Source organism: Sorghum bicolor, chromosome 4, assembly GCF_000003195.3.
Source record: "Sorghum bicolor cultivar BTx623 chromosome 4, Sorghum_bicolor_NCBIv3, whole genome shotgun sequence".
In the NCBI taxonomy this organism is placed as follows: Eukaryota; Viridiplantae; Streptophyta; class Magnoliopsida; order Poales; family Poaceae; genus Sorghum; species Sorghum bicolor.
The window spans coordinates 11,569,193-11,582,355 of record NC_012873.2 but is presented as its reverse complement, the minus strand read 5'-3'; the positions used below and the strand labels follow the sequence as shown (position 1 = coordinate 11,582,355).

The 13,163-nt window shown below is 44.2% G+C and overlaps 1 protein-coding gene across 1 annotated transcript; it reads left to right on the top strand.

Annotated features, from left to right (window-relative positions):
- LOC8059048 lies at window positions 5,711-12,225 on the top strand. Its single transcript, XM_002453586.2, has 2 exons — window positions 5,711-6,599; window positions 11,304-12,225. The coding sequence occupies exons 1-2, from the start codon at window positions 5,820-5,822 to the stop codon at window positions 11,964-11,966; spliced, it is 1,443 nt and encodes a 480-aa protein (XP_002453631.2). The 5' UTR covers window positions 5,711-5,819; the 3' UTR covers window positions 11,967-12,225.

Here is a 13,163-nt window from a genome sequence, read left to right as displayed (position 1 = left end):
GAAACCTTACGTTGCACCACCCTCTTATACATCGGCAGAGCTTACACAGCTGAGGGAGGCTAGCTTGCCCTTTACCGGTGTTCCAAATTATATGGATGTCAGCATGTCGCATATGGCGGTTTGTGACACGGGTTTGCAGATATGTCGCCTATCCTCCCATTGTTGTCGTCTTCCTCTGGCTCGGCCTCCTCTTCGACCACAATCGGATGGCTAGCGGTGCCACCAACTCCAGCGTCCCGCTGTAATATCCTATTCTCCGTGTACTTAGCACGACCCACATCTGCTTGCCAGTTCCCGATGCATCCAATCTTTGTAAGTACAAAATTCAAGAATTAGCACGATGTTCATTAAAGTGAAACAAAAAGTTTGACTTTCCAAAACGGAATGACTACTTGCACATAATGAGGCAATAGTATCGTTCAAGCCTTGCATCTCAGCTCTCTCAGTCTGCTCCACAACCTTCCTTACATCCTCTTCAGCCTTCCTTGCTTGGTACTCCTCTACCTCCTTTTCCCTCTCCTCAGACCACTTCTTCCATGCAATACTCGTAGGGTTATGAACACGCAACTCCTGGGCCCATGCAAGCATTTTCTTCTTATGGGCCTTCATGAAATCAGTGACGTAGTTTGCAGGATAACCTCTCATCTTGCGAACTGCTACTCTTGTCTTATACTCATCCTTGAACTTAAACAAATCATCAGATGATTCCCATTTGCATTTCTGAGTGCTCTGTTACGGGAAATATATAAATACAAAGTTAGCATACAAAAACAAATATATGAATACAGTAGTACTAAATGTCCACAGTCCTAGCAAACCTCATCATAGTCGATCATGTGGCCACAGAAGTGGCCAATACCAAGACCTGAAGGGACTAGGCTATAGCTAGCTTCAACACCACATTTGCACATCACGGGAGGCGCAATAGACCTCCTCTTCTTCTTCCACTCTGGCACCTCCTCCTCCTTCTCAGGCTCTGGCCAATGGCTCTTTGGACCATAGACCCACTCCGCGAAACGGCACTTTGGAAAATCACGATCCTACAAAAACAACACATTAGAACACACATATACGAACTGACATTTGAAGGTTGACTCAAAACTTACTTCACGCCGCAGAGGACAAATGAACTCTTGTTCATTCCGTGGATTTATCATGGCTTGTTCTCTGCAATGACACTTTGGAGGATCCTCGAGCCGCCGTGCAGAGGCTACGACCTTCTCTTCCTCCGTCATAGGAGGAGGGTTAGGGGGGCGGAACCCAATGAGTAAACAACTCACGTTTGCAATGATCAACGCCGGGGTAGAAAAACAGAATTCTTGGGTCAAACTTGTCCGGCCCGTCGATCCATTGAAAGAAAAAGCACCAGAAGTAGGGCTACAAAAGAGTTTCAATTGTCTCATTGGGAATAAAACATCAAAAACCAATAAGAAAAACAGAGGGCACAGTGACTTATGCTACAACTATAACATGTGTAGAAGCAACGTGCCGCAGTATTCGGATGTCTTGACTGGCTCACGTGTGCCGGATGTCCACAATCACAGTTAGGAATAGGTTCCTCGGGAGGCACGGGGGCATCCTTGCAAGACACGTCGGGGTACAACTCTCTAGGATGACCCTTTTTTCGCCAAATCGACTCACGATACGAGTCCTCCATCTAAGACACGCTAATAATTCAACACAAATCATATAACTAAACAAACTATAACTAAACAAACTAACGTAATAAGAAATTTACCAAACATACTATAACTAAATTAAACTATAGAAACGTAAAGTAAATAAGAAATTTACCTTCTTCAAATAAGGGGTGGCCGGGACAAGGACCGGCAATGGCCGGCCGCAGCGGAGAGGGGCGCTGGGGAGGAGCAATGGGGGTGAAGGATGACGAGGAGGGACACTAGAGAAGAGCGGCGCTCGGGTGTGAGAGAGGGAGAGAAAGAGAGACCCTCGGGGTGAGAGAGGGAGAGAAATGAGCCGGACTGGGCTCTCAGCTGGTTTAAATGGGCGCGGGCATACCCCACCATGATCCACGGCGGGGTGCCCCTAACCAGCTATGGATCATGGTGGGATCCACGTCAGCCAGCCGCGCCAGCCACCAGTGGGATCCACGAAAGGCTAAATAACCATATGAATCTGTGTAATAAAATTACCCATTGAGAGAGAGCATGAGATGAATCCTCTATTGAGACTGGCCTATATAGTAACCATCACTTAATTATTTTACTAACGTGACAAGGTAGTTATTGAAGAGAGAGTCATAAAAATCGGATCTAAATTAGAAGCTATGTCTATACTAATTAATAAGTAGTTTAGCACATATAGATTAAACAAATGGAGAATGTACAAATCTACTAGACCGGGAGATAGAGTATGGGATGAGATGAGAGGCATAAGAGTAGCAGGGGCGTCCTCGGTCCATGCGAGCTGTACGACGGAACTGGGCTCCTAAAGTTTATGAGCCCTAAATTTTACTAAATATTCTAAGTATATATAATAATATTGGATTAGTTTAAATTAGTAAATTAGTCACAGGCTCAATAAACGTGGCCTTTTACTTCCTTTGGGAGAAAAGCACGTCACATTGAGTCCACAATTGTGAGTTAGAAAAGTTTGATCAGCTGGACCCAGATCGAGACGTCATATAGAGATCATTGCATGATATAAATTCTATATCTAGCCCCTATTTTATTTAATTAATTTTTTATATATTGTCTTTGTAATATATTGATATTTGTTATTATCTTTTTTTTATTTTGATAATAGATGTTAGGTCACACTCGTTGTTTTCAGCCAGTAGAATGCCCGACAGTACCTCTCAAAAGTCAAAAGTTTTTTTTTTAGAAACGTCAAAAAAAAAGGTGCTAACCCAGTCCAGGTCCAGCAACCAGGGTACCAGAGCCTCGCCACGAGGCCAGCGGGAACAGAGCACTCCTGTGGGCTGGAATTGGCTGGGCTTGTGTTGGGTCAATTTGGACTGGATCGGGCCCAGCTGACGAGTGTGGGGTGGACAACCAGAAGGGTTGCAAGTCCCCCAAAATACAGTTCAGCTGGTAGATGATCTGATTGAACAGGCAGGCAGCCGCAATTGCCGTCTTAGCTGACCGATTAATTTCCCAAGCACGCAGCAAGCCCACACTTACCTGTGTGAAGGCAAACTTTAACTATATGCCGTATATTCCATCTCTCCATATGTGCATAAGTGTAACTAAATAAATTAAATAAAAGAATAAAAGAATAAATTGTCTATTTAGTTCATTAACTTACACTAGAGAAGAACCGTAGAGGGTCATTTCCATCCTTATGCGTGCACCATCTCCCTCGACCTACGCGTGGCCTCCTTCGACTCCTCTCGCCTACACCAAAAAAAAAAGGCAAAGGAGAGAACCAAGTGAATTGACAAAAAAAAGGCCCTAAAAGATGAGACACGTGTACGCAGCTAGATGTTGAGTTACATATGAAGAGCCTGTTTGATTTGGTGGCTGAAAAAAACTTGTTTTGGCCATACAATGCATCTCTCAAGTTTTCATTTTTCAATGCTTGAGACCAGGATGTGTTGCTTGGCAAGCATTTGCCTACCAGACCTTCAACCAAGCAGGCAAAAAAAAATTATGTGTTGTTCAAAAGTCATCCAACTATGAAAAGTGATGGAGCTTAACCTACGAGTTGAGAGGAGGCATGCAATAGGCTGTAAATTATGGTAAGATAACCAGCTAGCTACTTAGTGCTTAGCAGTAATTGCGCTTAGGCTAAATTTGACTCAGTGCTTAATTACTAATTATGAGACCCAATCGAAGCCCTGTGTGTTTGCTCCAGTAGTGCCATGCAGTATATGGCCTCATATGCTGTCACTTGGCAACGCTCTAGCTGGCAAAGTTGGACGGCCACATAGACCCAACACGACCCCTCCTTCCCCCCAACAGACTCCTCTCGCCAAATTGTTTAATGTACTCGCCATTTGTCAGAAGTTAACGACTACTAGCTAGGTGTCCGTTTTTGTTTGGGATACGATCCAACAAAAAAAAGCTAGGTGGGCAAAAGCATAGCGACCTTCCCCTAAACGGCTGGTCTCGAATCAACAGGTGGAAGCAAGTGTGGGACTGGCATCCATCCATCCGTCGTCTGTCTTTTGCCTGTGGCTGCCTCATGTCATGTCATGCATGCATCTTCGATAGCCAAAAGTTGTTTGCTGCAAACGGGCGGGAAGGCGTAGCGACTAGGCGAGGCGAAGCAGCAGGGCCTTTTCGTGCAGCGTGGTCGTCGAATATTACTTGCCGCTGCCGGCGCCTCTGTATCCTCCAGGTTCTGGTTCCTCCACCCTCGGCGGCCGCTTTTGCGCTCGTGCCCGCAACGGGGAAAGGAAAGCTGCTGTGCGCGCGAGATACTTGGACTAGCGCAAAGGCAAGCATTATTGGAATGCAAGATCGTGTTCACCGGTAAACTCAAGCGAACAAGACCTAATCCTATGGGGATAGACGGGACTAGTACAGAAGGAGAGCCTCGTTCCGAACGTGTGGTGTGCCACGCAAGGAGCAAGTGCACAGGAAGGCACGGGCGCACGGATGTTTTGACCAGCAGCCACCGGCATGGCATGGGCAGTGCGACCCAGGAAAATTTCAACGTCGGGGTCCTCCGTCCTGGCCTGGCAAAGCGCGGCTTCCGGAGACCGCGACCGCCGACGACCGGCAAAGGACGGAGGACGGAGACGTAGCGATGATTCCGATCCAACGGATTATGGCCGTTTGAATGTGAAAAATTTTTAAATTTCGCTACTGTAGCATTTTCATTTGTTAGTGCCAAATATTGTACAATCATAGACTAACTAAGGTTAAAAGATTCGTCTCGTGATTTACGGACAAACTGTATAATTAGTTTTTGTTTTATCTATATTTAATGCTTCATGCATGTGCGGTAGGCTTGAATTTTTTTTAATTTCGGTGGGAACTAAACAAGGCCTGTATATGCCGTGCCGATCTGCCATGCGACCAGGTCATAGTGGACCCCACACCTGCCCTCGGAAGCTTCTGCTTTCACATCCAACGTCAGCCCAAGGCCCTATAGATTAAAAAAATATAGATTTTAACACTGTAATACTTTTATTTGTATTTAATAAATGTTGTCCAATCATAAACTAATAAGATTGATAAGATTCGTTTTGTATATTACAGGTAAACTTTACAAATAGTTATTTTTTTATCTATATTTAATGTTTCATGTATGCGATGTAAGCTTCAATGTGACGTGGAATCTTGAAATGTTTTTAGATTTCATGGTGTCGGCCTTGTTCAGTTGGCACAATTTTTAGATTTTGAATACTGTAGCACTTTTGTTTGTATTTAGTAATTATTGTCTAATTATGGACTAACTACGCTCAAAAAATTCGACTCGCATATTATAGGTAAACTGTGTTATTAGTTTTTGTTTTTTTGTCTATATTTAATACTTCATGTATGTGTTGTAAGATATGACGAGAAATCTTGAAATTTTTTAGGAAAAAGTAAACAAGGGCCAAGGCAAGGTGCCCTGCCCTGCCTGCCTCCGCCTCTGCCTACTGCGTGTTCCCCCTCATGATATTCCCATCATTTCTTTATTGTTATTACGAATAATTAATACTCTAAAATTGATTACTATTTGACGGGTGTGGTGGTATTACGTTCGTTACATGCGCGTGTACTACTAGTGGTACTGGATACATATACCCCCGTGGTCGCCGAACCCCCCAGTTGCCGCCGGCACCGGTTGCCCTTCTCGGCTCTCCAGTCCCTTCCTCCCAGGCAGCACAGGAACCGCGGCGAAACTAGTGACTACTGCTAGTTGTGATGACGACGACCAAGAACCTTAAGCAGCATCAGCAGCAGCAGCAGCATGTGTTGCCCATGGCGGCCCCTCTCAGGACCAAGCTCCTGCTCTGCGCCGCGCTCGGCTTCACGCTCGGCGTCGTCGCCACCGCGTTCCTCATGACCTCTTCCTCGTCCGCCGCCTCCGCCGCGCTCCGGGGACGAGGAGGAGCGCTCGCCGGCCTCTTCTTACCACCGTCCCCCGCCACCCGGAACGCCGTCCAGCAGGATCGACGGCCGCCGCCGGCGGCAGCGCGTTCGCAGCCCAAACAAGCAGGCGCGGTGGTCCCGCCAGCGATGATCCGCCGGTCTCGGACGTCCGACGCCCCGCCGCTGCCGGCCGCGGGCATGCCACCACCGCCGGTTCCTCCGGCGCCGGCGGGCATTACTAGCGCTACTGCCCCCCCGCCGCCGCCGCCTGGTATTCGCGGCGAGAACGGACAGGCACCGCCTCGGCTTACTACTACTACTACTGCCTCCGGCGGCAATGGTAGTGGCAGCATCTTCGGTGACGACGACGACGACGATGAGGAGCTGATGGCCCGGGCGGCGGCGGCGCCGAGGGAGGTGCCGGCCGGGACGGTCCCCAGGGTGGCGTTCCTGTTCCTCACGCGCTGGGACCTGCCCATGGCGCCGCTGTGGGAGAAATTCTTTGAGGGGCACCGGGGACTCTACAACGTCTACGTGCACTCCGACCCGGCGTTCAACGGGTCCGAGCCGCCGGAGACCTCCGCCTTCTACCGCCGGAGAATCCCAAGCAAGGTGCGCTGCATTTCCTGTTACACTACACTACTGTCTTTACTACAGTACAATTCAGTATAGAATCCATTCACTACTCCCCGCAATTCGCAGAAATTTCCCTGTCTTGATTCTTGTTAGTACTGTATTAATGAATTTCGAAATACCATTTCATCTCACACGGAAAGCATTCATCCACGTTCAATTATAGGCCTTGATAAGTTTCATGGGCGAAAAGTTTTTAGGTATTGTAGCATTTTTGTTTGTATCTTATAATTATTGTTTAACCATGGACTAACTAGGTTTAAAAGATTAATTTCATAAATTATAAATGATTTTCTTATTTATTTTATTTAAATACAATGCGCCGCAAAATTTGATGTGACGAGAAATTTCGAAAAAAATTGGTTTTTGGGTGTAACTAAAGAAGGCGTTAGTATTTATTTGCATTGCAAATGATGATGAATGCTTAAACCGTTGGAATTCAACTCGCCAGGCCAGGCCCCACACCATTGTTGATAGACGGAGCAATCCGGAATCCGCATCCATACGGAAAGTAGCATGCATCCTCACTGGAGATTAGGTGTACGTCATGATTTATTTAGAAAATTGACACATGACGCCATGACAGCAAAGGCATATAGGGTCCTGAGCTCCAGCCAATTGTCAAATGCATGGCGGCTCTATTAGCTCCTGGCGCGATCGACGAGGAGGAATTTTTGTTTCCACATGCAAAAGCACGGAATTCCACAGGGCGCGGGGGCGATGACATCGAGACGGATGCCTTTGTTTTCATCGTCTAGAACTCGAGATGGTAGAATTTTCTTGTTACTTGTATAATATTGGTCCTCTCTGAACCTCTGAAGCAAACAAAAGTCGAAGCTTCTCTAGAATCACCTTTGCTTGTGACGCGGCTGTGGGTGCCTTGTGCATGCACTTGACATCGATGCAGCTTGCTTGGGGAGGTGCATTTGCGTGGTCACGGTGATATACCACCTAGTGGCGGCATCGAAATAATGCATGATATGCATGGCAGCAGAAAAATAGCTAGCGTACACAAATGTGTTCTACAAGCCACATAGCAGTTAATAGGGCCTGTTTGTATGTATTGAGCTAATAGTTAGCTGCTAATAATTAGCTTAATTATTTGATCTAAATGGCTCTAGCTAATAGTTTAGCTAACTAATTATTATTTGCTTAATGCCAAATAACAACTACTCATCCCGTTCTAAATTATAAGTCGTTCTACCTATATTATTTTTACTATGTGTTCAGATATAGCATATATCTAAGTGCTTGTAAGCTAGAAAAGCTAAAATGTCTTATAATTTAGAGTTGATGGAGTATCTTACTAGTTAGACAAAACCAATTGTTAGTTAGCTAGCTAATATTAGCTATGAACTATTAGTAGCTAATTCATCCCTACTGCTTAGAAATTCGTACTATGAGTTTTGCAAGGTGGACCTCGAACCGTCTTTAAAATCCTGACGTTCTAGGCATGATTTCACTCCTATAAATATCAAGGAGAGATTAATAGAGGTGGTTATTTCTTATTATACTGATATTAAATACTAGGGATATTATAGCTAGCTCTATATCTAACCAATAAATAATTGTATCTTAAAGCATATCTTCACCAGATCTCCTATACTCTTCAATATCCCTTGAATAGGAGATGGAATATCTGCAGCAGATCTCCTATATGATCTCATTTTCCAATAACATTTTTAGAGATATCTCAAATTCTATCTACTCTCCCCTAAAGATATGAGAGATAGAGAGGTCTCCTATCTGCTGGGTCCCACTCCACTACGGTCACAACAGTCATGTCATCTAGTTGCCACGAGCCGTGCCGACCATCGGCTGCTCACCGTGTCGCTTGACACTGACGCGCTACACCACCTGCCTTTTCTCTTGTGTGTGTGTGTGTGTGTGTGAGAGAGAGAGAGAGAGAGAGAGGTAACGAGGATTAGCTCCTCTAAATTTTTGAGACTCCACTTCAAACTGAGCTTTAAGCTAAGCCTAACGAGACAAATCAAAGTCAAAAGCTACTCAAAATCAACTCATTCATTCTAAAGAAAAATGAGTTAAGTTGGAGCATTTTTAAACGAACCACGAAACCACTTCAACAAGGTTTTTGTCTAGCCCTACACCTCTTGCTTGCCACCTGTCAACCGTCCGTGTGCATATGAGAGAGGATAGATGGAGGGGCACCAATGAGATGAAAGGCCGAGACAATGGTTGGAGAAGAAAATTACATGATACGGCCCTACTTGTTAGGGCAGAAATAAAGAAGATGTTTTTGGCAACCTATGGAGCCATGGTCAGGGTTCAAAATTTCGGCGAAATTTCTCCGAAATTTCGCGAATTTCGGTAATTTCGGTGGTGGCCGAAAGAAAAATCCGAAATTTTATTATATACTAATACATGTGCTATATAACTTTAGACTCATATTTTTTATTGTTTATATTGCATATTCTTCTATTCAATAGATGTGTAATCATAAATCATATTGATACTTGTTTAGATCTAATTTTTTTAAAAATAAAAGCATACTTCATGTGCTAGTCTCTAAAAAAATTTCGGCGAAATTTCGGCCGAATTTCGCGAAATTCGGTAATTTCGGTGGTGGCCGAAATTTTTGCGATAACGAAATTAAAAACCTTGGCCATGGTACCTCAATATGCAAAAGTTGCAATTGAAAGATCTCTCACAGCTGGTTTTATGAGAGAAGTGATAAGATATTTTGTGGAAATGCTCTTAGCTAAATTGATCCCCACTCTTGCAAGACGACGTAGGTGCAATAAAGCCAATATTTCCCAGAATCGATGTTCAGTAGGTTATCATCAACGTTGGTTAATAATAAAAGCTACCACAAAAAATATTTGGACCTATTTAGGAGGTCATTGTTCACGGCAACACTCAAATAAGCCTATTTGTTTCCCCTCTTGCTCCTCAAATCAACTAGTGACGCATTGTTCTCTTCACTGGTACCCTTCTTCAACTACTGTGAGAGGGAGCCAAAAAATCCCATAATGTTCTGGCAAATGAGCCTTTGGCGTGCACGTCGGCGAGTAAGACATACCCATTACATCCCTAAATAAATCAATTCCTAGAATCTGTGGTAGTCAAACTTTTTAAGTTTGACTAACTTTATAAAAAATAATAATAACATCTATAACATAAAATAAGCATCTTATGAAAATATATTCTATAATCAATCTAATGGTACTAATTTGATATTATAAATCTTAACTTTTTTTCTAAAATTTTGGTTAAAATTTTAAAATTTTAAGAAATTTATTTATTCACTGATAGATGGAGTAGTTCATAATATGTGGCCGGCAATGCATGATACTCATGCATGGATGGAGACATGCACCTCTGCTCATTGGCAATTTGATATTAAAAGCTAGCAGCTGGCATGGACAGTCAGTTCCGGCGTATCCATGCCGTTGGCTGATAAAGACATGACAAAAAGTATTGTTGACTGATTTATTGTAAAAAAATACTACTAAATAACTGACATTTGGCTGAAAAGCCCAAATAGGCAATGTGGGCACTTTAATTTGTCGCTGCTGGCTCATAATACGGACCGCCGTCCGCCATGGATGATTTGATTTATGGCTGGCATATTGGCATGGATGATCGATTAGGATGTGCCATGCCATGTGCGCCTTTTTTTTTTCTAGTATATATACTGACTGAATGTCTGGAAAGGTTTGTTGCTGTCGGCTCGTATTATGAATTGTGTGACCCGGCATTGATATCTTAATTATCTGTGTGGAGGGTGTACGTAATTTTACATGAGTCGCAGGTTGTGAGACTTCCATGCTCCTACGCTGTACGTAATACTACATATGGGCACGTGGCACATGAATAATGAACCACCCATGTCAACATCACACATGCCTCGTTGGTTAAAATGTACTCATCCATGCATGATCGATGACGATGGTGCCTATATATATCCTAATACGACAAATTACCGGCTCCATAATAAGATATTATGCTTTTGCTTAGCTTGCTTCTCCGAGTTATATTAAATTTAGGTTAAGCTGGCTATTTGGAAATGATATGAGTAAGTTTGTTTGGGAATTTAGTTGAAATATTATATTTTCGCCGTGACTTTATAGGTACTAGATATATGTCCTTCCGTGTGTTTTTTTGATCGAACCTTAGTAATTCATCGAGAAATGAAAATTGCATTCATCTTAGGAGCGAGGGAGACTAGTTTATAAAAATTGTGCTTCGGATACAATGTCAATTTCTAGGCTGAACTCGTTGAGTTTGTATGTGGCACTAGTTTGCCACACTTTACCTTAGGCAAGTTTGACTAAGTTGGCAAGTGTTTGGTTGACAAATAAGTTTAGGCATGATTCTTTTAGGCTCCACATGTCATAGAGTTAAAAAGTGTGGCAAGATTCTTTTAGGCATGGCAAAGTGTGGCAACCAATTTGCTAGCCACACTTTTTGTGGCTTGCCACACTTACCCAAAGTTAGTTATGCTAGATTATGGCTAGCAACCAAACATCTCCTAAGTCTCTCCATTATAAAATGCCATTATAGGCAACAGTATAGTATCTTTTTTGTCACAAGACTCTTGTCCTAGTTAGTACTACTACGAAACAAAATGCACATCGCATGAACACATGGAGGGAATATTATTAGCTAGTTGTCCTAATTAGCACACGTTCATTATGCTTGCTTTCTTGTATAACAATGCAGGAGGTGAAATGGGGCGAGGTCAGCATGGTGGAGGCGGAGCGTCGTCTTCTAGCGCACGCCCTCCTGGACGACCACTCCAACGCGCGCTTCGTGCTCCTATCGGAGTCGCACGTGCCGCTGTTCGACCTCCCGACGGTGCACTCGTACCTCGTCAACTCCACCAAGGTGTACCTCGAGTCGTACGACCAGCCGGGCGCCACGGGCCGCGGCCGCTACAGCCGCCGGATGAGCCCCGTCGTGTCCCCCTGGCAGTGGCGCAAGGGCTCCCAGTGGTTCGACCTCGACCGCCCGCTCGCCGCCGACGTCGTCGCCGACCGCGTCTACTTCCCGCTCTTCCGCCGCTTCTGCCGCCGCAGCTGCTACGCCGACGAGCATTACCTGCCGACGCTCCTCAACATCATCCGGCGCACGTCGTCGTCGGCGGCGGGGGCCAACCGGAGCCTGACGTGGGTCGACTGGTCCCACGGCGGCCCGCACCCGGCGAGGTTCACGAGGATGGAGGTCACCGTCGACTTCCTCCGGTGGCTCAGGGGCGGCGCCGGCAGCACGTGCACGTACAACGGCAGGACCACCACCCTCTGCTTCCTTTTCGCCAGGAAGTTCCTGCCCAACTCGCTCACCAGGTTCTTGAGATTCGCGCCCAAGGTCATGGGTTTTGGCTAAACCAGCGACCATCGACGACGACGATCGACAACGGGAGGGGGCGGCTGGCATTGAAATTGAACCGAGGCCTACAATTTTTTAAGGATGGGATGGGAACGTGATTGTTTTGTGAGGAACCTCAAATACATTCATTCATTCATGTGCAGATAGCTGCGTGTGCAAATTTTTTTTCTTTTGAATTCTCTTTTTGTAAAGATAAAGAAAAGTGTACAGAGGACCGGAAAGAGTGAAAACAAAGAAAAGCTCATCGTTGCTGTCATGCAGGATTGTCTAATCCTTTCCCCATTACTAGCTTGACCTATTAATTGCTGAAAACACACAACATGATCTCTTTTGGGCAAAAAATAGCTTGATCTATTGCTGAAAGCAATTGAGGTTAAATCTCCCAATGAAAATAATCAATTGTTTTCCTACATCTTTTTTTAAAGAACATTTCTTTGCTACATCTTGGACAAATATAATAGATTATATTAATGTGAATATACATTTAATAAGTGGATTATGAAATCCATATTGTTCTTAAGAATAGAAATCACAACATATGGAAATTAGAACATGTATAAAGTATTAAGAAGTCTAAGGTGAATATATTCCTAATGAGTATATGTTTGACAAAATTCCTCAATGAATATTGAAGTCTTTGGAAAAAAAATTAGTGCCCTAAAAGGATAAATTTTGTTTGTACTCCATAACTAAGATGTGGTAATTGATGCATGAAGTATAATGCTCATTTTCATAGTTCACCAAAGAATTCCGAGCAAAGTCATTGTCATATACATAGTAGCAGTATATGGTGTTCTATACCATTAGTTATGCACAAATTAATAAAAAGCATGGTTTCAATGTAGCGATTAATTATGCACAAATTTATAATAAGACATATGCTTCTTGTGGTAATCACCCAAAAGAAGTGTTGTACAATATACCGCAAAACTGTTCAGCCAGAGAGAAACAGTTGTTTTTTAGAGCAAAGCTTCAATTAAGCCCAACTATGAGAGCACGCAGATAACAGTTCAATTAAGCCCAAAGATGGCCCAAACAACCACAGAAATCGAGCCTGCAAGGGTGGTTGGAAGTTCAGATTCCGACCAGTGGGACAGTGAGCGCGTGGGCTGTCGCCAACCAGGGCCGGTCAATCTTCTAAAAAAACCACGGCGGGTGAAGGTAAAGGAGCCATCTGCTGGCGCGCTTTAGCAG